Source organism: Natrix helvetica (assembly GCF_964273705.1).
Source record: "Natrix helvetica genome assembly, chromosome: 1".
Classification (NCBI taxonomy): Eukaryota; Metazoa; Chordata; class Lepidosauria; order Squamata; family Natricidae; genus Natrix; species Natrix helvetica.
The window spans coordinates 333,828,768-333,854,211 of record NC_138548.1 but is presented as its reverse complement, the minus strand read 5'-3'; the positions used below and the strand labels follow the sequence as shown (position 1 = coordinate 333,854,211).

General features: G+C 39.9%; 1 protein-coding gene across 6 annotated transcripts in view; it reads right to left on the bottom strand.

Annotated features, from left to right (window-relative positions):
* Positions 1-1,057: 1,057 nt before the first annotated feature.
* The window catches only part of PRICKLE2 (prickle planar cell polarity protein 2), a 368,745-nt gene continuing 344,358 nt past the window's right edge, over positions 1,058-25,444 (bottom strand). For all 6 annotated transcript variants that reach the window (XM_081942744.1, XM_081942747.1, XM_081942745.1 and 3 more), the window contains one exon: positions 1,058-3,993. In XM_081942744.1, the coding sequence (XP_081798870.1) occupies positions 3,125-3,993 (869 nt within the window). In that variant the 3' untranslated portion in view covers positions 1,058-3,124. The remainder of the gene's footprint in view (positions 3,994-25,444) is intronic.

Genomic DNA, 25,444 nt, shown 5'->3' with positions numbered 1-25,444 from the left:
TACTTACCACCACTCTTCTCATGTGAGATATGGGGTTTTCATGGTCAAGCGGTCAATAAACTTCCTAGTTTTTCATTAACTGCATTCAGAAGTCATCCCACAATGTGACATGTACAATGTACACTCCACAGCAACTCACCACTGTTCTTATTGTCCGTTTCTCTTTCTTGGTGTGTAACAAGCAAGTAATTCTCATTTACAAGCTAGGTGACCATACTTGGTTTTCTTATGGTTTGCTCAGTTGGTCTATTGTCCATGTTTGGGAAAAGGACAAACACTGATTTCTCCTAAATTCCAGACAGAAACTTCCTATTTCTTTTATTGAGAGGAGAGAGAGAGATGACCTTGAATTTTGATATAGCACTCATCACAGCGAAGATAAATATCTGAATTCAGCCATTTCCTGGATCCACATGACAAACTGGGTTACAATGTTTTTTGATGTTGGTGCATTGTCATGTGCAAAAGTGAGACACTGTGGTTTGTGAATCATGTCTTGTCACTTAGCATGATGGTGATATTGCCTTGCTCATAGATCCTCATTTTTTAAAAATTGTATAATATAATATAATATAATATAATATAATATAATATAATATAATATATATATTATATTGGGCATACCAGGGGTTGTAACACAAACATATTATATATAAATGGCTGTGTGTGTGTATGTGTGTGTATGTTCCAGCATAACTCTGGAATGCCTAGAGCAATTTCAACCAAACCTGGTACACAGATGACTTACTCTCTGGAAACAAATACCGTTGGGGTAAGACACCCCTAACACCCCTCGGGGTGTGTGTTCTGTTAAGATACAGCCTGTTGTGCCTTCAAATGGCTTCTTCCATACTGCTGTAAAATGGCTTCTACTGTACAGCGCAGTCAAGTTGCCATGGTAACGGCTTCACAGTACTCCACAAGGGGGCTTCCTCTGTCCTTCTGCCTATTTTTCCATCCATTATTTATCTCCTTCCATCCCTCCCATGGCTTGAGTGCCCCTTATAATGAAGTGCAATGGAAATCCCATCTCTGTGAATAGACTATAAAAATATCACACATTGAACAAAATTTAATGTAATAATGTACACCCTGATGAGACCAAGGGGAAAAGTCCTGATACGTCACATGATGCCGCCAGGACGCCACAAGTTTGACACCCTTGATCTATTTTAAAAAAGGAAGACTCTGTTTCTATTGGGGCCATTACTGTAGACATTCGTTGAAGCTCGGACTTTTTGCTTTTACACATCACCACGTCTCTTTTCTTTTTCCTTCTTTTTTATTTTTTTGGGGAAAAAAATCATCATCACATTCTCCTTTCACACAACAAAAGATTGCTAGCTGTGTTACGGATACATCATCATCTGAGATTCCCTTCCCAGTCATCGCGTTTCAAATCGCCATCTTGACTGTCCCTTCGCGGTTGGAGTAATACTGCATCAGGGCTTGTCTGCCAGTGGCGCGGGTGGATTTGGGCCCAAAGCCTCTGCTTCTGAAGTCCAGCTGAGGCTCCTGAGACCCTCACATCTGCTTTTGAAAATCCCACTCGCACTCGAGTTTGTATTTCACCATCGGTTCAATAGACGTTTGTATTAACAGAGTCTTTACATTCTCTGGAGAACCCACATCACAGGCCTAGTCAGCTGTCCAGATCTGACTTACCTCGGAATCGACTGAAACCCGTTTTACAACCCTATAATAAAAATATACAATAACAGAAACGTATTTCCTTCTTTCTGACTGCATTTCTCTGGAAACAATAAAGAACACGTCTTGATGTCAGTCTCCCAATTATTTAAAGCACAAAGAGAGAGAAAGAGAGTGAGAGAGAGAGAGAGAGAAAAACCTCACGTCCACCATACTACACAATACATTGTGAGCCCTATATATATAACTACCCAATGTTGAAGCTATTGTTGTGTTCTTCTACTTCCAAAGAATGAAGTCCGTTCTACCCCGAGTGTGGGTCCTTCAAGCGGCCTTCATAATGGGCTTGAAGTGATCATCACCCAAGGGTAGAACGTAAGTGTAATATGACTAGGATGTATTCATTGTATTATGATTTTTAGAAAAAAGATACTTCTTGGTAATGAACAGCAGTTAACATATGCCAGGAAACCAGAGCACCAGTAAACAATTCTATACTCAAAACAAGCTCATGCTGACACTACAGAACCATTTACAATTCTTTTGGTTGTAACCCTCCCCCCACCTCCCTAAAAAAGTTGAAATTTTAGTGACTTTCCCCTCTCTAAAAAGATGTAAACTTTATTCTCAAACCCGGGTCCTTTAACTTTTACATTTAATGGTGTGTGTAAATGTATCTGTATGCTTCTATTTTTTTTAAACAAACAAACAAACCCAACATTCATAATTTCCTACTTTGTGTTTGTGATATGGACCAATAGTAACCTGCAAGCCTGAGAATTCAGGAATTTTTTAAAAAAATGACATACTTTTAAGCAGGGAGAAAAAATTCTGCTGATCCTGAAGGAATGTGATGGCAAAAAAGATCAAGGGTTCTGAAACAATCTTTGTTTAGCTCTGTCCAAAAACCACAATAGATGTCCCTGGGCATCCCAGTGACTCCTGCAAGGAAGACATTCTTCTGACATTACCAAATACGAAAGTATTTCTCCAAACTCTCATTGACTGAACAAATGCGGGAATTAACATCCGCTTCTTTGCAATCTGCTGGGGAAAATGGCCCCCTTAGACAAGTGGTGAAAATAAAAAGCCAAGAGAAGGAAAGAAAGAAAAAGGAGAGATTAAACGAGTAGCTAACTGCTCACTACAGAAAACAATGTCAACTAAAATCATATGGGTGAACGGGGTATTAAATGGATGGCAGCTACGTATGGGAAGGAGGTAAATTTGTAACTATAACATGCTAAAATAAATTTTTATCCCTCCCTCCCTTCCTCCCCCAAATTAAATGTGCAAAATATATTCACCATGCCAACAATTATGACTATTTATAGACCTTTTGTCTATGACCTCCTCTTAACAGCTCCCTGTTTTGCCTGGATTGTTTTGTTACAATAAAAAGCGCTTGAAAACCTACAGCAGTGCAAGTTGATGAAATAATTACATTCTCTAACACTGTGCTTGGGTCACGCGGCTACGCTATGATACAGTTTTTACTCTTTTGCCTTTTTCGGCTGTGTAACTGTCCTCGACCACCCAGTGTAGAAGACTTAGGCATGCTGTATGAACCATATTTGTGAAGAAGGTCTTCATTGGTGACGTACTGGAGTCGGCTTGGTTGCGGAATCGGTTCTCCAAGGAAGTAGCCTTCATTGTCAGATTCGGAGGAGGAGGAGCACGTGGAGCACCAGTCGTATTCAGCAAAGTAGGGTCCCCATCTCTCGCCAAAGTGATTTTGCAAAGCCAGGTCTGAGACGGTCCGCGGACACTGACCGTACAGGTTTCTCCGGGTGTTCTGCTCCATGGTCTCCCGGCAACTTCTTTGCTGCAAAAACTGGTCGTAGTCCTCTCTAGCTCGTAGAGAGGGCCTCTCTTTCAACTTATAGTTTTGTTCGCTAGTGAGATGAAGGGCATTATCTGAGCGGGACCGCCTGGACCGCCGGGGCCTGTGGGGGCGATAACGCCGATCATCCTCTCGGATGTTAGTCCGTCTGGGTGTGCGTTCGCTCATTGGGGGATGTCTGATATTGTCTTGTCCAGGCAATTTGTTACCTGCCATCCCGCCTTCATAATCAAAGCTCTGGTGCATTCTTCCGTGAGATGAGGTGTCCCTGTATCCAATGGGATTGGCAAGATTGTGTAGGTTGGGGTCTACATCTTGGTACTGCTGAACAGAAATTAGGCTGCGGACAGATTCGGCACTTCTAAACTGTACAGAAGAATTGAGGGTCCCCATGTTACTCATCTTCTCTGAGACGTTCATTCCCGAATCTTTGCTTAGATCTGGCATGGAGAACCGGGACAGATGTTCTTGTCGCTTGGCACCACCATCGGCAGACAGACCTTTTCAAAAGAGAGAGAGAGAGAGAGAGAGAGAGAGAGAGGGAGGGCGGGAGGGCGGGAGGGAGGGAGGGAGAGAGAGAGAGAGAGAGAGAGAGAGAGAGAGAGAGAGGGAGAGAGAAAGGATATAGTGATTCTTATTCACATGCTCAATTAGTTTTAAAACTATTATTGGATCTTTGATATGTTTAAAATTTTAAATGACAATGCAGTGGCATTCCTGTGACTCTGTACTTTTTAGGAATCTGTGATATCCAGTTGATTTATAAACTAAGACTCAAGTCTAGGTGATGATAATGATGGTAATAAAGCAATTTAAATTTAGATGTTCTAGAGTGCAACTTGAATCAATCTTTCAACTGAAATCCTAACTTCTGTCATTAGAAATAGACTTTTGTTCTCTTACATTATAGTCTTGCCAATTCACTTTTATCTCTCCATATAGCTATATCTACCTATATTGCCTTCAAGTCAGTTTTCTTTTTTTAGCTCCTGGTAATTTGCCTGGACAAGTTTCTGCTAAAATGGGATTAGAACTTACAGTCTCCCACTTTCTAGCCTGATGCCTTAATCACTACACCAAACTTATTCTTCATCCCTGTACATACATACATACATACATACATACATACATACATACATACATACATACATACCGTGTTTCCCCAAAATTACGAGATGTCCTGATAATAAGACCATGGCATATTTTTCCTGTGGGCAAAAATATATGCCCTCTCCCAATAATAAGCCCCCTGGACAACCCCCCCTCCAGCCAGGCAGAGCGCCACCCACCAACTTAGTGATATCCCGAAGGCGCAAAACCGCAGGAGCCGGGGGGGGGGGGGGAAGGCGCTCACATTGCTTGATGCCTTTGGGATACTGCTAGGTTGGTGGGTGGTGCTGTGCCCAGCTGGAGTGGGGGGTTGCTGGGTAGCTGGTCTCACGAGCAGCTGCCCGGCAACGCCTCTTTCCAGCCAGGAAGAGCGCCACTTATCGACCCAGTAATATCCCAAAGGCGCTAAGCTGAGTGGCGCTCTACCCGGCTGGAAAGAGAGGTTGCGCGAGCACTTGTTCTGCCACCCTGCCTCACCATGCCCAGCTCTCCCTGCAGGGCTAGGCCAGGGCCCTGCCGCTGCTCTGCTGCTGCCGCCATGCTTCGAGCATAACCGGCTTCCAAACTCTGGAGATCCGCTGCCAAGTCTTCCGGAAAGGGGTTGCTGGGCGGCTGCTCATAAGCGTGGTCAGTTCATGGCGGCTTTGTTGCGCTGCTGCAACAGCGCAACACAGCCAATTGCCCCTGAGGCTGTGCCCGGCTCTTTGGGTGCCCGCTCGCAAGAGAGCAGCCACCCGGCAACCCCAAACCAATAAACTCCCCCCCCCGATAATAAGGCCCAAGCAAAATTTGGGGGTGTCAAAAGAAAATAAGACCCTGTCTTATTTTCGGGGAAACATGGTACATACATATATGCATACATACATAAATATATAGATATAGATAGAGAGCAATGTTCGTTCTCCTATACTGTATGCATTATTTTTCCTACCCAAAGTCTCTTTTATTATTCCACTAGCTACATTTTCCTGTTCCATTACTATAACTCTACATAAAACTGTGGCACTTCATAAAATAGATCTTTTCATTCTGTTCCATGTAGCTTTCTTTCCTTACATCCATTTCTCATTCATGTCCCTGTCCTACTATCTATAGTTTTCCCTACAGGTGTAATACTTTCTCTTCTTGCAATCTTTCTTCTTTTGTTCATGTTTCTTTTACTACTTTCCTTTTCTTGGTTTACATTGCCTTTGGGTATGTCCATATTATGAACCTCTCATTACCCTTAAATCAAGAGAGCAAACCCCACTTCCTTCTAACACAGGGCATAGTTTGGTAATGAAATGTCTGCAAGAAAACAATTAAGCTGAGAGAGAGAGCACCAAGGACCCTCTTCCCATCAGTACCGTTAAACCTTCACCGATTCTACCAAAAACCTTCAAAATATTCAATCAAATCAATCAGGGTTTTCTGTTCATCCATTTCTATCAAAAATACAGTATATACTTAGAAGCTCATATTCATAACAAACCACTTTCTAAAAAGATGCTGACCAAACTGTCACCATTTTTATCTATTCTTGGTTCCCCACATGGCTCGTTTTTTTCTGTATTGTTTTATTCTCACCCATCCATCTTGTCAACTAACAAAATATAATTATATCTATATTTATAACTTTCTCCAGATTGCATTCATTGCAATATGGGAGAAAAGATATATTGCAGAACATTGCATCATTTTTCTCCAAAGCTTATTGCAAATCCTATCGTTTCCTACAAATGATTCTATCCCAATCATTTGTTGTAAAGTAACTTGAAACTATCACCATCCTATGCTTTATGAACAGTATCATTCATCCTATGAATTCTTACTTTCCCATGAACTTACTGCAATCTAGATTTACTTTTGAGTTATGGTCAAAGATGAGCTGTCGAAAACAAAAAGAGGAAGAGTAAAAAAAAACACCCTTTATTTAAAAAAAAATACTTGAAATTCACAAAGATATGTGGAAACCAATTAATTCTGACCACATTAGAAGAAGGTATAGTGGCTAAGCAGTTAAAATGTTGAGTTTGTTGACTGGAAAGCTAACAGCCCAGGTTCAAGTAATGGGAGCTCACTCACGCTATGGGGTGAGCTCCCGTTACTTGCCACTGCTCCCGCCAACCTAGCAGTTTGACAGCATGCAAATGTGAGTAGATAAATAAGTACCACTTCGGTGGGAAGGTAACAGCACTCCATGACATCATACTGGTCACATGACCACAGAAATGTCTTCAGACAGGACTCGGTCAATGGCCTCAAAACAGAGATGAGCAACACCCCCTAAAGTTGGCAACTAGTGGAGTAAAAGTCCCTGGGGACTCCTTTACATTTTTTAAAATGTCACAAGTAGACAAATGTATGGAATTAATAATCAAGAATATTATAACATTAGCTTCCTAATAGTAATAGCACCTGTGCAAAAATTAGCCATCTTTCCAGATATTTCTGCAGATACTTTGGCCAATTGATGGCAAGCTGTCTCTTCATCAGACCTGCCAAGACAGTTTAGGAGGAAGAAATGCCAATCAGAATTAGAAAGGCAATGGTCTTCAACCCAAAATTACTCCCATAGGGACTAAGCTTTAAACGCTTTAAAAATCTGTGTCTTCTCTTTTAACTTTATATTGGCTCCCCCAATGAAACCAATACCGGACTGTAAGATTGCAATAGTCAAGAATTAAAAACTGGCTTTTTTTCTTTTCTTTTTCCCCAGGATGACTGAAAACTGTAAAAGAATCAAGGGAAAATGTTTCCTTAAGCATCCATTTAAACCAAAATCTAAGGCCGTGGTGGTGAACCTATGGCCCTTTCTGCGGGCATGTGAGCCGTCACCCCAGATAAGCTCTACTGTGCATGCACATGTGCCTCCCACCGGCCACCTGATTTTCGGGTCTCTGCTGCAAATGTGCAGGGGGAAAGGTGTATGCAGGAGATGCGTGTGCGTGTGTGCGTGGGGGGGAAGGGGTAGCACGTGTGTGTGTGTGCCCCCCTACGCTCCATTTTTGGTCCCAGGAGGCTTCAGGGAGGCCTGTTAGGCCCAAAATGGGGCGCAGGGGCTGTCATGTGTGCATGCACAGAGGGAGCGCAGGGAACCGGGTGGGTGGGTGTCGCAGCACATTGCATTATGGGTTTCAGCACACATGTGTGCACTGTCACACACACACACGCACAATTTTGGCACACGATGACAAAAAGGTTAGCCATCACTGATCTAAGGTATCTGAGTACCTAAAAGCTCCGTAAATGAAGTATTCAGGATTCCAATCCTAATGAGTTTTATACTCGAAGTACCTCAGAATGTATCAAGCTTAAACATTTGGATTGGATCGTTTGTGAGAATTTGAGTTTTTACAAATGCAAATTTGGGAACCAGAAAACAAAAGGGGAATCACTCCAGTTTTACAAATATTTAAAGCAGTGAGTACATAATTATCACTTATCCTAAAAGCAAAATACTAAATTGCATTGGTAGTCCTAAGGGCCTAATCTGCGACAGCTTTTATTTATTCTTTCCAGGCAGCAGAGGGTTGAAAAATAATTCACGGATATTTAAAGGCCTTAGTTTGCCATACACTGTTGTTATTTATTTTCCATTGGTAGATAAGGTCGCCAAGCTTTCCCACCAAAGAGTATAGTTTTTTTTTAAAAAAAGAATAATGGGATATTTTCTCCCCAGAGTACAACATCAAGACTGGCACACGCTGCCTTAAACCTACTTGCATGTTTCACCACCCAAAGTAACTATAAAAGTAATCTGAAACAGATTTATTAGCCAATTCTGGATAATATTTATATTAATGTCAATCCTAAAAGAAAAGAAGGTAGTGTGAAGTTTGCTTCATGTCCTTCTGGGTAAGGATTGGCATAAGGAGACATCCTGGGGGGGAATCTCACTTGTTCTGAAATGCTTTCATCAAATGTCATCATCAAAATTAAATAGTTTTTAATCAACAGAAGGCACTGCCAGCTTTGCCCAAATCCTATCTTTAGGAATTGAATTGATTACCGCCAATAATCTAGATGGCATCTATTCATATTTTCTAACATATATATTTTAGCTCTTTCATTTACAGGTAGACCTCGACATGCAACTGTAATGGGAGTCTGCAATTTTGCTCATAAAACATGATAGTTGTTAAGTGGGTCACCATATATCTGTGGCCCATTTTATGACCTTTTTTTTTCACGGCAGTCATAAAGCAAATGCTGTACTTGTAAAGTTGAACACTCTGGTTGTTAAGGCAACCCACTGTTCTCTATGAGTCAGAGGTTGTTTTTTTTTGGCGAGAAATCAAAACTAAAAACAAGCTTCTGGCAAAACCAGGATGAAATATGGTTCAGTTGAGCTCTGCATACGTGGGACTGATTGGGGTAGATTGTAAGGGTGACACCGAAATATAATTTTATGGCGTTTTATTCTATTTTATATGTATGTATGTATGTATGTATGTATGTATGTATGTATGTATATATTAAACTATATTGTATTTTATCCTATAACTATTGTATTTTACCTTACTCTTATGTTAAATTGCTTGTATAAGATTTTATTGGCGATATGTGTTTGAACCTTGTGCTTTGATATGGCCTATAGCAGTCATTTGACAACATTTTTGTAAACACGTGCCAAATTTGTGCGCAGTGCGCGATAGTGCACGTGTGCATGCCCCACACCCACAATGCAATGCACCCTGCCCACCTGCGCATGCGACCCCCTGCGCATGCATGCACAACCCCCCCCCCATGTAGGGGGGAGTTTTCACCCTTACCAGGCTCCGGAGGCTTTTCTCAAGCCTCCGGGAGGGCAAAATCAGCCTCCCCTGAGCTCTGGAGCCCCTTTGGAGGCCGGAAACATGCCCGTTTCTGAACTTCCGGAAGTCTTGTTTTTCATCCTCCCAAGGCTCTGGAGGCTTCTCTGAAACCTGGGGAGGTTGAAAAGGCCTCCCCTGACCCTTCGGAAGTCCAAAAAGCAGCTGGCTGGCACACACGTGCATGCTGGAACTGACAGCTTGCGTGCCAGCAGATATGGCTCCGCGTGCCACCCGAGCCATAGGTTCGCCATCAAGGGCCTATAGGCTAATCAATAAAGCTATCATATCAGAATAAAATATGGTCATGTGAATATAAGTGCTATTGATTGCCAAGTGCCCAAAATGTGGTCACATGGCTACATGGGGGTGGGGTGGGGGCTGTCAGAACTTTCTAATCCAGGTTGTAAATCTTTTTTGAGGTCTGTTGTAACTTCAAGTGACTGCTAAACAAATAGTCGTAAGTCAGGGACTACATTAAGAGAACCTTTACTTGTAGCTTGTAAGCAGGTATGGAAAGCAAAGAAGTGAGCTGGGGCCTAGAAATATCCATTTCTTTTCCAGTAAATGTCTATGGAGATTCTCAGTCATCCAAGTCATGGCTGTCTTAATGGTGCCTTTTTTCTGGCACAAAAAAACCTGGACTTTTTTGTTTTTCTTTGAAGGCATTTTGCTTCTCATCCAAGAAGCTTCTTCAGCTCCTTTCATTCCCCACCATCCAGTCAGAGCTGAAGAAGCTTCTTGGATGAGAAGCGAAACATCTTCAAAGAAAAACAAGGAAGTCCAGTTGCCTTCTTTTAAAAAAAATGCATCTTTGGGGTCTTTTTCAATACCCCCCAAAAGTGACAAAGAATGTTTATCATGAATCAAAAAATTCTTGGGTTCTATAATCTCCCAGGGTTTCAAATTAACACCTAACATTAGAACCATCATTAAAAAGGTACAATAACGAATGTTCTTCCTGTGTCAACTTAGGAAGTTCAGACTGCCCCGGGAGCTGTTGACCCAGTTCTACAAATAAATTATTGGGTCTGTCAGTCTGGCTTGGTACAGCAACCATACAGGACAGGTACAGAGTCCAACTGATACTTAGAACTGCAGAAAAAACAATTACAGCCAGCCTGCCTTCCATTGAGCATTGTTCTAGGTGTAAAGGTAAAGGTGTTCCCCTCACACATATGTGAGAGTCATTACTGACTCTAGGCCAGGGGGAGGTGCTCATCTCCATTTCAAAGCTGAAGAGCCAGCGCTCTCCGAAGACGTCTCCATGGTCATGTGGCCGGCATGACTAAACGCCGGAAGAGCAGGGAACGCTGCTTCCCCACCAAAGGCGGTCCCTATTTTTCTACTTGCATTTTTACATATTTTTGAACTGCTAGGTTGGCAGAAGCTGGGACAAGTAACGGGAGCTCGCTCCGTTAAGCAGCGCTAGGGATTTGAACCGCTGAACCTTCTGATTGACAAGCTCAGCATCTTAGCCACTGAGCCACTGCTTCCCACACCAATATTGTTCTATGTCTAAGTATATTAACCCATGTTGTACGGTTGTTGTATTTATTCTTCTCATCTCCTCTACCCTCTCTTATTGGTATATTATGATTAGTATTACTCTGTTGCTGTACGTTGAAAGCTTCTGCACTGAAGACAAATTTCTTATGTGTCTAATCACCCTTGGCCGAATAAAGTATTCTAATCATAAAACTACCATTCAAATGCATTATTTCATGTGCCAAGAGAATTCTCCAGTTTTTCCAGACTTCAGCAATACCTAAAAACACAACTGATGAACGCAGAAGGCAGCAAACATCCAATACGTGTTCTCCCTCTTCTTTTCTCCATAACAACAACCCTGTGAGGTGAGTAAGTGGTCCAAAATCACCCAGATAGGCGTCTGGTGTTTTTTTTTGCCTAAGGTGGGACTAGAACTCATGATCTCCACTTTCTAGCCCGATGCCTTAAGCTTTAGATCAGTTGGCTCTATTAATTTTTATATTCATTATGTAGACCATGGCAAATTATAGAAGGCAACTTCTTTATGTTAAGTCAACTTATCTGCTTATTGGAGAATCAGGAAGCAATAGTTCGACAGAATCCAGCAAAATGAAATAGTTTAAAATTGGGAAAGTACGCAAAGGCCCTTTTCATGGATTATTATTGGTTAGGAGACAATTGTTTTTTTATTTCTTTTAAGACTTGTTATTTTGCATCATTTGTCCACCACTCAGAGCCTTTTTAGAACGGAGTGACATGAAATTGTAGAAATGAATACTCAAAAGGAATAAAAATTGGAACTAAAATTGCTAGGAGAAACATTATCAACTAGACGTATGAGTATAACACCAGTCTGAGTGCCACAATTTGATATTCAATATTAAAGCACATACTAAGATCACCTCAATAAGAAATATCAATCCAATGAAAATAGTCAGAATTTAAGTAATAACAGGTTGTTATTTTCCAAGGCTCAAAAATTCATAGAAATAGCGATCAAGCCATTAACTAAAGAAATATCTGAAATATGAGAGATAAAATGGGATAATCAAGTCAGTCAAAATATAAAAATGTGATATTGACAAAAAAGGTACCAAATATGAAAGTCCCAGTTTCCTAGCTATAAAATCATTTTGACAGCTGGACCAACAGAAAGGGGACAAATGGACATCTATGAATTTTAGTGCTGGAGAACAGAGCTGAGAATACTTATGAACCAAAGAAGAACCAATTATTCAATATTAGATACATGAGGCAAATCCTCAGTCGAAGTACTAATTATCAATCTTACTCCAAAAAGGAATGGCTAAGAGAGACAGAGAAGGAGGAAGTAAGTCAGGATACAATCAAATTTAGCAGCAGCTAGAATAGAATAACAGAGTTGGAAGGGACCTTAGAGGTCTTCTAGTCCAACCCCCTGCCTAGGCAGGAAACCCTATTTCAGACAAATGGTTATCCAACATCTTAAAAACTGAAAGCTAAAACTGAAAGCTAGAAGCTGAATTCCATTCTCTTACCAGAAAACGATCTATACTTAAAAAAGAAATTGGGTTTAAAGATATATGAAAATCCACCTAATAATCATAAAAATATATGAATATCCATCTAATAACATTGTTTGGAGAACAATAAAATATTTTTCCTGTGGGAATTGAGAACGGAAGTGAAACTGTCTGTACCCCATTTCAGCTCAAGTAGGATCATGTATAACTTCTCATCAGATGAAAAAATAGAGACCTGATAATAAAATGATATATCTGACAGTAGTAATAGTCATTTCTTTCAATTCGTCAGGTAATTTTAAGAGAGTGGGGAAGAATTCAAGGTATTTCAAACATTTCATGTAATGAAAATATGACATATACCTTGTATTTGTACTCTATGCTGTTCAATCATTAATAGTGGAAAACAAAACCCAGTAGCTATTTCATCTTATAACTTCACAAGAATATCCCTGTTTGAACAATCCATTGGAAACAATGGGTGTTCCATAGTTTCATCTTATGATTCACAAGCTACACTGCAAGTATTTTCTTTCTAATCTCAGCAATTTCATGAATGTTGACGGATTTTCTCTTTCAGAATTTACGATTTGTAGCCCCCGTTGTTTTGAAGAAAAATACATATACTTCATGCTAATAAAAAGTAAGCAAAAATAAAAAAAAATTCACCTGATTGTAATAAAGCTTAGCCGTTAAGCCCATACTGAGGACACACATATTCAATTTGGAAATTGTTGCAAATAGCACATTAATTAAATTAATTAAATGATTGGATGGCCGACAATGACGAGCACATTAATGTTATAAAGTTCATGATCTCATGTCAGGTGAAACAAGGAATGTAAGGAACAATAATGGCTAACTCAAGGCTGAATTCGGTATTTAGGTTTTTCTTCTTAATTCCCAGCAACAAGCTATTTCATTAGTACATCAGTGATATTGTTGAGGCTTTTCCTAAGCCAGAATTCCATTTTTTGCCTGTCACTTTGTCTCAATTCTCCTATATACCAATGATATAGCCATTCCATCTATAACTCATGTGGGTATGCGCTGATGCCTTAAAGCATTAATACCATATTGCTCTAAGGAATACCATTTACTCTAAAATGAAGGTTTAGTGCTCTCACGAAAGCACTTTAAATCTCTAATTAGTTGGAATATCAATGGGAGACTTATTGAGTGGGCTAAAACCTGTAAGTACTTAAGTGTTTACATTCAATCTTCCTCCTGCTGGACCAGCCAATCCAGTGAGTTTAAATAAGAGCTTAAAGATCATCCCTTCTGATTACTGATGTGCGAGTCAACTTGGTAATAACTACGTATGTCCCAGCAGCAATTAAATTATTTAAAGCTAAAGTTCTGAGCTTGATGCTGTAGGGTGCCCGGTTGTGTATTTACCAAGAACACCTCAAACCTCCTATAAGTCAGATCCATAAATCAGAATTTCTAAAAGCCATAACATGTTTCCCTTTACTCGACTTCTAACGCCCCTATATGGCTAGAATTAGGCTGTGTTTCTTTTCTTAGTTTCTGGATGAAGCAAATTCTCTAGGGAACATTCTGGATTCATCTTGATAGATAGGTTCATCTCCTCTCTAAGGAGACAAACAATCACGATCTGATATACTGCAGTTTTTCTGTTCCAGCAGTATCTACCCTTGAATATCAATGTTTTTTGACAGAAAATAGATATGGAATATCTCATAATACCATAAGCATCAAATGACATGTTGGAGTATCTTAGCTTTATTATCTTTCAGATTTGTTCCTTATCCCACCATTTTTTATGTGCCTCTGATTTTCTTATTTCTACCTCCTGTACTCTTACGTTCTTTTAAAAACATATGATAAAGAAATGAACAAAAATTGATCCTTGGCCCTGAGTAAGTCACATGGATAACTTGAAAATACAAATTATCAGAGGCTCATTATAGGTTACCTATTCTTCTTGGCAATGAACATGACCTTGCTTTATATATGTGACTGACTTGTGTGCCTTTTTTCACTGTTAACATAAAAAAAAACCAAAGCTAAAAAGAAATGCAGGTAATAAATAATATTAACCGCATAACAGTGAGGCATTAGACAAGAAAATAATTACACCCAACAGAGAAGGCTGATCCAAACAAACATCAAAGCAAAATTGGTGCTAATATGAACAAGGCAGCACCCAAATAGATTTCCTACATTACAACAAAGCTTTCAAAAAACTGGGCATGGCAACAAAAGAAGATTGTGCCATGCAGTTTTGCCCAATTGACTGACTAATTGACTATTTGCCCGATTGATTGACTAATTGATTGAGTGATTGACTAATTGACTGACGTCAGGTTGGTGTTGACTCTTAGTGACCACTTAAATTTTCTCCATGATGATCTAACCCAGGGGTGTACTCGCAGCCCACGGGCCAAATGCATCACGCGCTGGCCAAGCCCAGTGACCGAGTTTAGCGAAGGGGGAAAAAGTCACGATACGTCACATGGTGACATGACGACATGAGTTTGACACCCTGATCTAACTTGATCTTCAGATCTTGCACCGGTGTACCCATTTCTACTGTAACTGTAATGGTATGTGGGATGACTTTAGGAGACAGGTGGAAGAGCTGCAGACTAGGCAACTGTCAGACAAGTGGCCACTGAGTATGCAGAAGGAATATGGGTGTGGCAAAACATCCCACAAGGGACCTTCCCTAATTTCTTGGACTGTAAAGGTGAGGAGGGAAAGATGTACTTTCAGATTTACCAGATTCTGTTAATGTAACCTTACTATAAAGTTAGAGCTAGTACTTCTGAATGTGCTTCTTGTTTGCACTACCTTACAAGGCTGATAGTAATTAAATCCATCTATCTCTCTGTTCATTGTCCAAAACATCATGACAAATTAACAGGGCATCTAATAGTGATTCTGTCAATGACCTGACTCAACTCATAAGTTGTATGTGGCGCATGAGTAGTATATGGTTGCCAATCCTAAACCATAGCAAACACTTTTTTTGTAAGAAACTCAATCTAAAATATACACTGAATAGGAGAATAAGAGTCATGGTATGTTTGTTGAATACATTAGCACATTTAAAGGCTAGAATGGGTATACTAGTAATGATAGACATTTTCTTGGATACTTTGCATTTTCAATTAAATAGCACATAAAAGGGGGTTTCCTATGAAAAGAATTCTTGATCATATTAGAACTTGCTCCTCTCCTAAAGGCAGTTGCTAATAAAATCTGAAAGAGGAGAAATAGTAATACTTTCATCTAAATTCACCAATGTCATGCCATCAAGATGCACTGCAACCTTCTTAACTGAATCTCTGACCTAGAAAGAAACACAACTATAAAACCTAAGTTTGATTCTTACCATGAGATGATGGAGTCAGAGGTGGTATTCTGCCCACCAACCCAAACGTCATCACGGATGCTCACACATGCCCCCGGTTCTGAACCGGTAGCGAAGATAAGAGGATTTCATGCCTAGGTGGAGTATGGGGAGCTATCCTTTTTAAAGGAAACAAAACAAAAAAAAACCCTCTCCTTTAATTTGAAAAAGAGTATAAGGAATAGTTTTATCCCTGCTCAGCAGAGGGCAGTAGTGCTCAAACACACAATGAATGAAAAACATTTACCAACTCTTATTATTACCAATGATATCAGTCTATGAGAACTCAATAATCAGAAGGCTGAGATACAAACCAAAATAGAATATCGTTGTTGTGATAATAAGTCTGACTATAATAAATATAATGCCCACAGACAATAATCACACATATTATCCATTCAAATGATCTGTCATATGAACAGAAGCAAAATTCTGCTCTGTCATGAAAAAGCTATGGCTTTGTTCTTATTAAACAGTTTGTTTTCCACCTTCAGTTTATAGTATATAGCAGTTTTCCCCCATCTGATGCTCCCCGAGTATCCTGAGATTGCAACAATATGGAATAACAATATATAACAACAAAAACAATATATACATACATACACACACAATAGGAATGCATAAACTCTGTTTCTAGAATAAAGATTGGTTTGTGGTTGAAGAAGGATGATTAGTTTGGGGCAAGTTGGCTTTTTATGCTGGCAACCCTATGCATTTAATACCACAAAGATGGATCTGTATTACTGAGAAAATATGTAAGTATACGAAGCGCTGTTTGACTTTGCCACGAGAATAAAGTATTCGAACTTCCTGACTAAAATTCGAACTTCCTGAATAAAGTTGAATGCTTGCAAAATGCCTTTTTAAAAAATAAATCAAAATGTCTACTCATGGAAATAATATTATGTTAGGGACAAAAAGTGCAGACTGAGAGCTGTATATGGCCTGCCAGCATTGTTTTGTGGTGTCCAGAGCTTTAAAAATGGGACTGTTTCTTTTTTACTTTTTGCTATTTTGGGAATATCAAAAAGAACCTTAGTACTTTAAACATTCCGTATAGTTAAAGAATCAGTGTTGATATTTCAAACATCTTCCTACCCTCAGCTCCTGTCTCAGAGTGTGGCACTTAATATGTCACACACAGCTTAAGCTTACAAATATTGTACCGTCTCTACTATCGGGAGGCTTCCCTTACTGACATTTTCTGCAAATGAGTCCTGGATGGAAATGGAAAAAGTTACTACCTGTAAATTTCTGTGAACTGCAGAGATTATTGATTATAAAAACCTCCCACTACATTAAAATCATTATATAAAGATATTTTAGGTCATAAAAAGTACCAACCTAAGATCCATCAGTTGATTTGGTACTTTACTCATTATATTTATATGTATGCAGCACGAAACATTTGAATAAAAGTGTTCCTCTTCAGAGGATATTGAAACAGGGGTGTTTATTTGTCTTTCTACTACAACCTGAAAACTAAAGCCAGAAGGCTGTAACTCCATGTTGACTTCAAACTATCTTCTTCCTTTCCATACGTGAATGTTTTGGAAAGCTAAATTCTAAAATAAACCTAACATCAGGCTAACATGGGGGTGGGGGAGGGAGGAAAAACGTTCAAGAAACATTTCCCATATCTCTGCTTGTTGAAAAATCTCGAGCCATAATGTCAAACAATCTCTCTCTCTGCTGCACAACTGAGAAAAGTCATTCTAATGCTCTCCATCAGTTCATTCAGACTGGAGGATCTTCACCCTGAACCCAGCCAGACCCCTTTGTCTGTGTTCCATTCAGGGATTGTATTCACTTACTTTCCCTACCAGTTGGCAAATGTGAGCGTGTGCGACGCATGCGCTCAGCCTTCTGTGCATGCTCTTTGATCGTGCGCGTGGCTTGCACACATGCACACGGCTTGAAAACGTGCCTAAATAGGACAGCGTAGAGCTGGGGCGAGTGGGTGGGCCCACCTGCGATTTCCACTACTGGTCCGAGCAAACCGGTCCAAACTGGCTGAATACTTCGCATCCTGCCCCATACATCCCTTCGGCCGATCCGCTCTCACAGAGAGGGACTCCTCCGGGTGCCGTCCACTAGGCAGTGCCAGCAGGCGGCGCCCAGGAGCAGGGCCTTCTCTGTGATGGGCCCGACCCTCTAGAATGACCTCCCCCCTGATATCAGAAAAACCACCGATCTCTGCTCCTTCCGTAAGAAGCTTAAAACCCACCTGTTCAATTTAGCCGGCCTGGCCTAATCCCAGCTTAGTCCCTCAAGTCTGTATTTTAAATTTTTAGGGGTGGGTTTTAGGTTGCTTTTAATTTTTATCACTTTGTACAGCCTATTGTTTAATTCGATTTTATGGGAATTTAAAGGTATTTATTTTTGTATACGGTTTTTAATGAGATGTCTGTACACCGCCCCGAGTCCCTTCGGGGAGAGGGGGCGGTCTATAAATCTAATAAAACTTAAACTTAAGCTTCTGGTTCCATTCCACAGAGCAGAAAAATGGTGGTCACTCAGAATAGAGCTGGAAGGGACCTTGGAAGTCTTCTAGTCCAACCCCTTGCTCAAGCTGGACACCCTATACCATTTCAGACAAGTGGCTGTCCAGCCTCTTCCTAAAAGCCTCCAGTGATGGAGCACCCACAACTTCTTTGGCTACACCACTGGTTAATTGTTCTCACTTGTTTGGAAGTTTCTCCTTAGTTCCCAGTTGCTTCTCTCCTTGATTAGTTTCCATCCTTTGTTTCTTGTCTTGCCTTCTGCTGCTTTGGAAATTAGGTTGACCCCCCTCTTCTTTGTGGCAGCCCCTCAAACACTGGAATCACCCCTAGTCTTTCTTTTCTCTAGACTGGCCAATACCCAATGCCTGCAACCGTTCTTCATATGTTTTTGTTTACAGGCTCTTAATCATCTTAGTTGCTCTTTGGTCGGCAAATAGTTTTAAGGGAAATCCATCCCTGATCTTCATGCTGAGGAATTCCTGGTAAGAGATTGCCATTCCATAAACCAGTAAAACAATACCCAGCACATGCTTTCTGAGTTATCCAGTTTAGGCTTAACTTGAGGGAAATGGAATCTGTTAGATTGGGTAATGGATAGGCACACACAGGCTTAACGGTAACAACGGCTCTTAATTAACAACAACAAGTGAGAACAATCCAGCGAAGGTCGAGTCTGACAGCAGTCCTTTTATAGGGAGCTGTCAGACCCTTTGACCAATAGGATTAAACCTCTGTTCCCGCCGGAACAGAGGACCTTGGTGGAAACCACTGTAGTTCGAACAAGTATCTAACAGAATCACTGATATAATGGTAATGATTCTAATTATATGGAAAAACCAGAATTCACTTTTCCTAGATGTGTACTTTCAGATTTATGTAGAGCTAACAGGATTATGATTCTGTTTTTCCTCAATCACTTGGTATCAGGGTGGATTTGATTTAAATCAAGTCTATTTAAATCACTAGTAAAAAGGCTTGATTTAAATCAACTCGATTTAAATCATAATTTTTAAAAAGCAACTGTCATCTCTGTCCCGCAGTGGCTCCTCCTCTGACCTGCTGTTGACTCACTGACAGTCCCAGTATTGCAGAATATCATGCTACATAACTAAGCCCCATTTCATGCTGAATAAACTAAATTATTAAGGTATCTTAAGTAGAAAACTATCTTTAGATAGGTTTTTTTACTCCAAAAACATTTTATCAAAATAAATTTGATTTAAAAAAAACCAATTTAAAATTTAAAAAATCTGGTTTTTTAATTTTTTTAAAAAAAATCATCGATTTTTATCCACCCTGGTTGGTATTTATCAGTTGCACTTTTAAATGTCTCAAAACGATAAAAGCAGAACCAATAATAATAATAATAATAATAATAATAATAATAATAATAATAATAATAATAATAATAATAATAATTAAAAAAAAACATTTATTTCTTAGCCGCACCCTCTCCCGAAGGACTCGGGGCGGCGAACAACAAACATAGGAAATAAATATATAGACAAACATACATATACCAAAAACATATACCAAGACTTATACAAAACATATACTAGGAGGAGGTGAATTGGTAGATAAAAACAAGTAAAAACACAATGTTTAAAAACCCCTAAGTAAATTGGATGCAATTAAAATATCCCAGATAAAAAAACCCGTCAGGAGCGATATAATTGGATCAGAGTTGAGCCAGGCCAGCAACCAAGAACTCTATTGAGTTTGTTCATCATTTAGTACATTATTTAATACATAAGCTAGGCTAAAAGCCATTGATAAAGCACTAATAAGATTTTTATTGCCTGAACTCCCTTCTCATTTTGGAGCAAAAGAATCAGTTCCAAAGAACTAGTGATTTTTGTCTGAGTAGTTTTTATATGCTCAAAATCTGCTTTACTTGGAAAGCCCCGTGGTTTCACTTTTTTATCTTCTGGGAAATTGTAACAACCCTTATACATCTAAAGCAGTTGGCCTGGAATATGACCTGAAGATGCTTGGTTTGATAACTCACAAGTTCCTCCTGATCCAGAAGGAATTTTCCATTCAGTGGAACTTTTGCTAAATTCAACTGTTCAGGGGTTGTTGTTTTTTAACGATCTACTAAAGATAGGATTTGAAAAGTTGCAGATACGCACTTTGCCTCTTACTTTGCCACCCAGGAAGTAAGATGACCATACAGAATAGTCCGTTTGAACATAAAATCATTTTCTAGGTCCTCAGTAACTGGGTTAAACTCACCCCCATAAATAGATTTTAGAAAGGATTAGTAGAATACATGGAAGATGGTCTTCTCAGTAGTTTCAATAATTTCAGAGTAATAAGCAACTTCTATAACTTTGCTCTAAGTTTCAAGAGGCATTAAGAATCTCTCTGAAATATGATACATTTCTTTGTAGGTTCTTAGAAAGAAAGTATATGCGCTAAAGAGTATCAAGCCTCTCTCAGGATTCCCCTCCTTTTCAATCAGTCAGTCAAGTCAGTCAGCCTGCCTGCCTACTTACCCACCTACCTACCTATCTTATCAGAGGAAAGCTGGTAGTTGAGTTGGTTTTAGGTTACGGATATAGTATTAGACTATCTATCATCTATCTATCTATCTATCATCTATCTATCTATCTATCTATCTATCTATCTATCATCTATCTATCTATCTATCTATCTATCTATCTATCTATCTATCTATCTATCTATCTATCTATCATCCAACCATCCATCCTATGAGAAGAAAGCTTGTAGTTGAGTTGGTTTTAGGTTACAGATATAGTATTAGACTTCATCTATTTCTTTAGCTCTGGGCAGCTAATAGTTAAAATCATGTTCAGAATCCCTACCAAAAAAAATCTATAGTTACCACAGAACTAATGAATAAGCTCCACCAATATAAACAAAACATTAACAACATCAAAAATTATAAACCTCTAATTGCCTCTGTCTATCCAATAAGATCTGACAGAGTTGGCATGCCCCAGGTCCTGTCACTCAAGCAGTATTACCTGGTGAGACCTCCTCTGTTTCTGTGCTTGCCCTATTGAATAGCACTCCCCCTAAAATCCAGAAGACCCTGGATTTATCTGTTTTCCAAACAGCTCTAAAGATCTGGCTTTGCCCCTGGAAAGAAGGTCAGGAAGTTTTATGCACCCACTTTGATCATTTGTGGCTGTTTGAATTATCTTTCATGCAATAGGTTTTTATTATATTTTCTTCTTTGCTGGTTATTATTTAATTACGCACACCCTGAGTTGGATGTCAAACAGCTATGTAGATAAATAAATAAATACGACGATTAGGTTGTGAGCCAAAAGAAAGCATCTCGGGCTATTAGTCAGAAGAGAATATTATCTGGATGGATTGACCACATTAAAAAACACCCTATGTTCTGATTCTTCTCTGTGGCCCCAGATAATGGGGAAAACTGCTTAACACACTGAACCATTCATTAGTATTTCTTCACATTATGAAGGAAAGGACCAGAGGTTGCCATCTTGGCTAACAGCCATATGCTGTTCTTTACATCTAATTCCAGCCTTAAGCATAAACCACACCTCCCCAGGAAGCAAAGTAGTCAGTCTGTCTGCTCCTTCGTCAACTCTTCCCTTCTTTCATCTCCCTTGAAGTTCTGCTGAAAAACCGTTTTGTGAAAATGTCCTTCACATCACATCAGACAACAGATGGGGATGGGGGGTGGGGTGGGTTAAAAGTACTGAAGGGTGAGATCTTCTGTAAAAGGAATTTAAGCAGCCATCACCAACTGGGTGAGTGTGCTTCTTTTCCCTCACAAACTAACATCCTATAATTCACCCCATCCCTAAAAGCAGACACATGGGGATTCTCTGATTACTTGGAGGGCTGGATTTGTTTTTGGCAATGGTGCGAAGCTCATGGGCTATGAGGATGACAGAGCTCAGAAAGTATTTCAGCTTAGAACAGAATCTCTTCCCCCCCCCCTCCCCGCTCTTTCAAAATCAAACACAGAATGTTTATTTTGGCACTTATCCTTTTCGTCTTTTGTCTTTTTCCAAAAACTTTCTGAATAAACTCATTTGCAAATTCTTCATCATCTGTACTAAACCCTAGACATGCATCCCACCAGTGACTCTGCCTATAGTTCCGTTTACAGGCATTTGGGAACTTAAGACAAAAGGGAGGGCAGAATGCAGTTCTCTGTTTTGCAAATATGATTTTCTAGATACTGAGTTTTGGCATGTAGTTCTGTCAGGAAGGTTTTATTCAGACCAAATTCTAGTGGTCAGAAAATCTCAGTGTGAATCTGCCCACTGTCTCTTCACCATTTCAGTGGAATGAAAAAAAACCATGAATTATGAAAACGCTTGAGCTTGGACACCACGACCTTGTTTTGTTGAAAAGTGCCTTTGTTCTTCACAACCCAACAAAGGCACACTGGCTTTTGTTCTTCATAACACCGATTCCCCATTAGACTGGGCTCAGAATTTCAGTCCAATGAATGTATCCAAATTTGCAATTTGGGTCAGAATTCAAAGAGGAAAGAAATGTTTTCTACAGATAAGCGGCTTCTTATCTCCTCTATTTTCAGATAATCCATCAATGCTCCAGGAAAAAAAAAAGGTAAAGAAAGATTAAAAAATAAAATGAAAGGAGGGCATAAATAAAAGAGATTCTCCATGCAGAACACGAGAGGCCTTTCATGAATGGAAGGAATTACTAAATTCATGGAAGGGTGATTTCTTATCCAAACAAATGAGACTTTTGACGTTTTGAGGCCAACATGCACACTGAGAAGATATTCCCTAGTTTTACTTCAGAATTTCTTCCAAATAAAATCCATGGTGTCCTATTATAAATTTCCATTTTGTTTTAAATTTTACAAGTGGTAAGATATCTGAATATGATATATTGTTTCCAAAGAGTATTATTTTAGGGATTACAGCATGTATTCCTGCTATTGCAAAAGCCATTATTACAAGATTTAGATTCTACATATTACAAACTCTCTCCTAATCTCAAAAAGTTGGGAGTTCAGAACTCCCATTTAGAGTTGGGAACCCATTATCCAATCTATTAAAACCAATATATAACAATTTGGCTTTAAGAATTAAAGTGGAGCTGCATAGTGACGTGAGACATTTACAGATTTACTTGCTGTAAACTGAAATCTATAGATGGGGATAGCACTTGGGGTTTGGGGATGCAAACGTCTTCCTATTGTATTGGGTCTGGCAAAGCTCCTTTTGTAATGATTCCACACAAATTGGAATCCACAGGGTGCAATCCAGGAATGACAATTTTTGAGTGAAGAATCCTAAAACAAAGATGGTCCATTTTATAGCACAGCCAGAAATCAAGACAAAGGCATCCAGGAACTCTAATTATGAAATAACTCTCTTCTTTATCTTTCCCCTCTCTTCTTCAGTCCCCAAAAAGGAGAAAGTAACTTTTTTTAAAAAGAAAAAAAGATGCATGCAAAAATTCCCTTTTGGCTCCAAACAGGAACAATCAGTGGCAAAAGAGATGAAAATACAGATTTGTTCAGATCTTATATTCCAACTTAAAAGAACCTCCAAGGAAAATATAAAACTCTGGCAGATCCTCAAGATGATGTTGATCTGGTCCCCTTTAAAGAGAATCCTGCTGTGAATAAGTTCTAAGCTGAAAGACCACACAATGACTGGGCGTCATAGAGGCAATAAATATGGGCGTCAAAATATTAGACGTTTCATACAGAAATGAACAAAGAATAGCCTCAAGTAGTTACAGATATGTGATACCCCCTTACTTTTTTTTTTTACATTAATTGCAATATTTGGAGTTTTGGTGACTTTAATCATGTCTAATATAGACCCAGCCTGACAGCTATTTCTGAGATGCTCGTCAGATCTGTAAGTAACTTCAGACAAAAATTCACTGCTGAAAAAAATAAGGGTCTACATTTAGACAAGAAAAACCAAATCCATAGGTATAGTATAGGTCCAGGATGGCGAACCTGTGGTGAACCTATGGCACGCATGCTACAGGTGGCACGCGGAGCCATTTGTCAGGAGCACAAAAAAACGGCCCTACATGCAAACCAGAAGTTCTACAACGGACTTCTGGTTTGCTCGTAGGACTGGTTTAAGCCCTCTGGAGCCTTCAGGGGCCTTCTGGAGGCTTCCCTGAAGGCTCCGGAGGACTAAAAACGGCCTAGCGGACAAACTGGAAGTGCTTTCGCCCTCCCCAGGCTCCTATAAAGCCTCTGGAGCCTGGGGAGGGCGAAAAATGGCCTCAAGAAAGGCTAAAGTCAGCTGGCCAGCGTGCGCATGACAAATGGCTCCGTGTGCCACCTGTGGCATGCGTGCCATAGGTTCACCATCCTGGACCTATACTATACCTATGCATTTGGTTTTTCTTGTCTAAACGTAGAACCTTATTTTTTTCACCAGTGAATTTTTGTCTGAAGTTACTTACAGATCTGATGAGCATCTCAGAAATAGCTGTCAGGCTGGGTTAGAAATAGCTGTCAGGCTGGGTCTATATTAGACATGATTAAAGTCACCAAAACTCCAAATATTGCAATTAATGCAAAAAATTTTTAAAGAGAGTATCACATATCTATAACTACTTGAGGCTATTATTTGTTCATTTCTGTATGAAACGTCTAATATTTTGACGCCCATATTTATTGCCTCTATAACGCCCAGTCATTGTGTGGTCTTTCAGCTTAGAACTTCTTCACAGCAGGATTCTCTTTAAAGAGGACCAGATCAACATCATCTTGAGGATCTGCCAGAGTTTTATATTTTCTTTGGAGGTTCTTTTAAGTTGGACCCTTAAATTTAAACCGGCCCTACGAGCAAACCGGAAGTGACTTCCGGCTTGCTCGTAGGGTCGTTTTTCGTTCTCCCGAGCCTTTAGGGAAGCTTCTGGAAGGCTCCGGAGGGCTTAAACCAGCCCTATTAGCAAACCGGAAGTCCGTTCCTGAACTTCCGGTTTGCCCATAGGGCTGGTTTTTTGGCCTCTAGAGGCTTCAGGGAAGCTCCTGAATCCTCCGGAGGGCCTCCGGGGAGGCAGGAGAGGCTGTTTTTGCCCTCCCCAGGGGCACTTTTAAAACCTCTGGATCCTGGAGAGGGCGAAAAAAGCATGCAAAATATGGGGGGTCGCACCTGTCATGCGTTTATGCACGCTGGGGGAGGGGGGTGTAGCGCATTGCATTATGGTTGCAG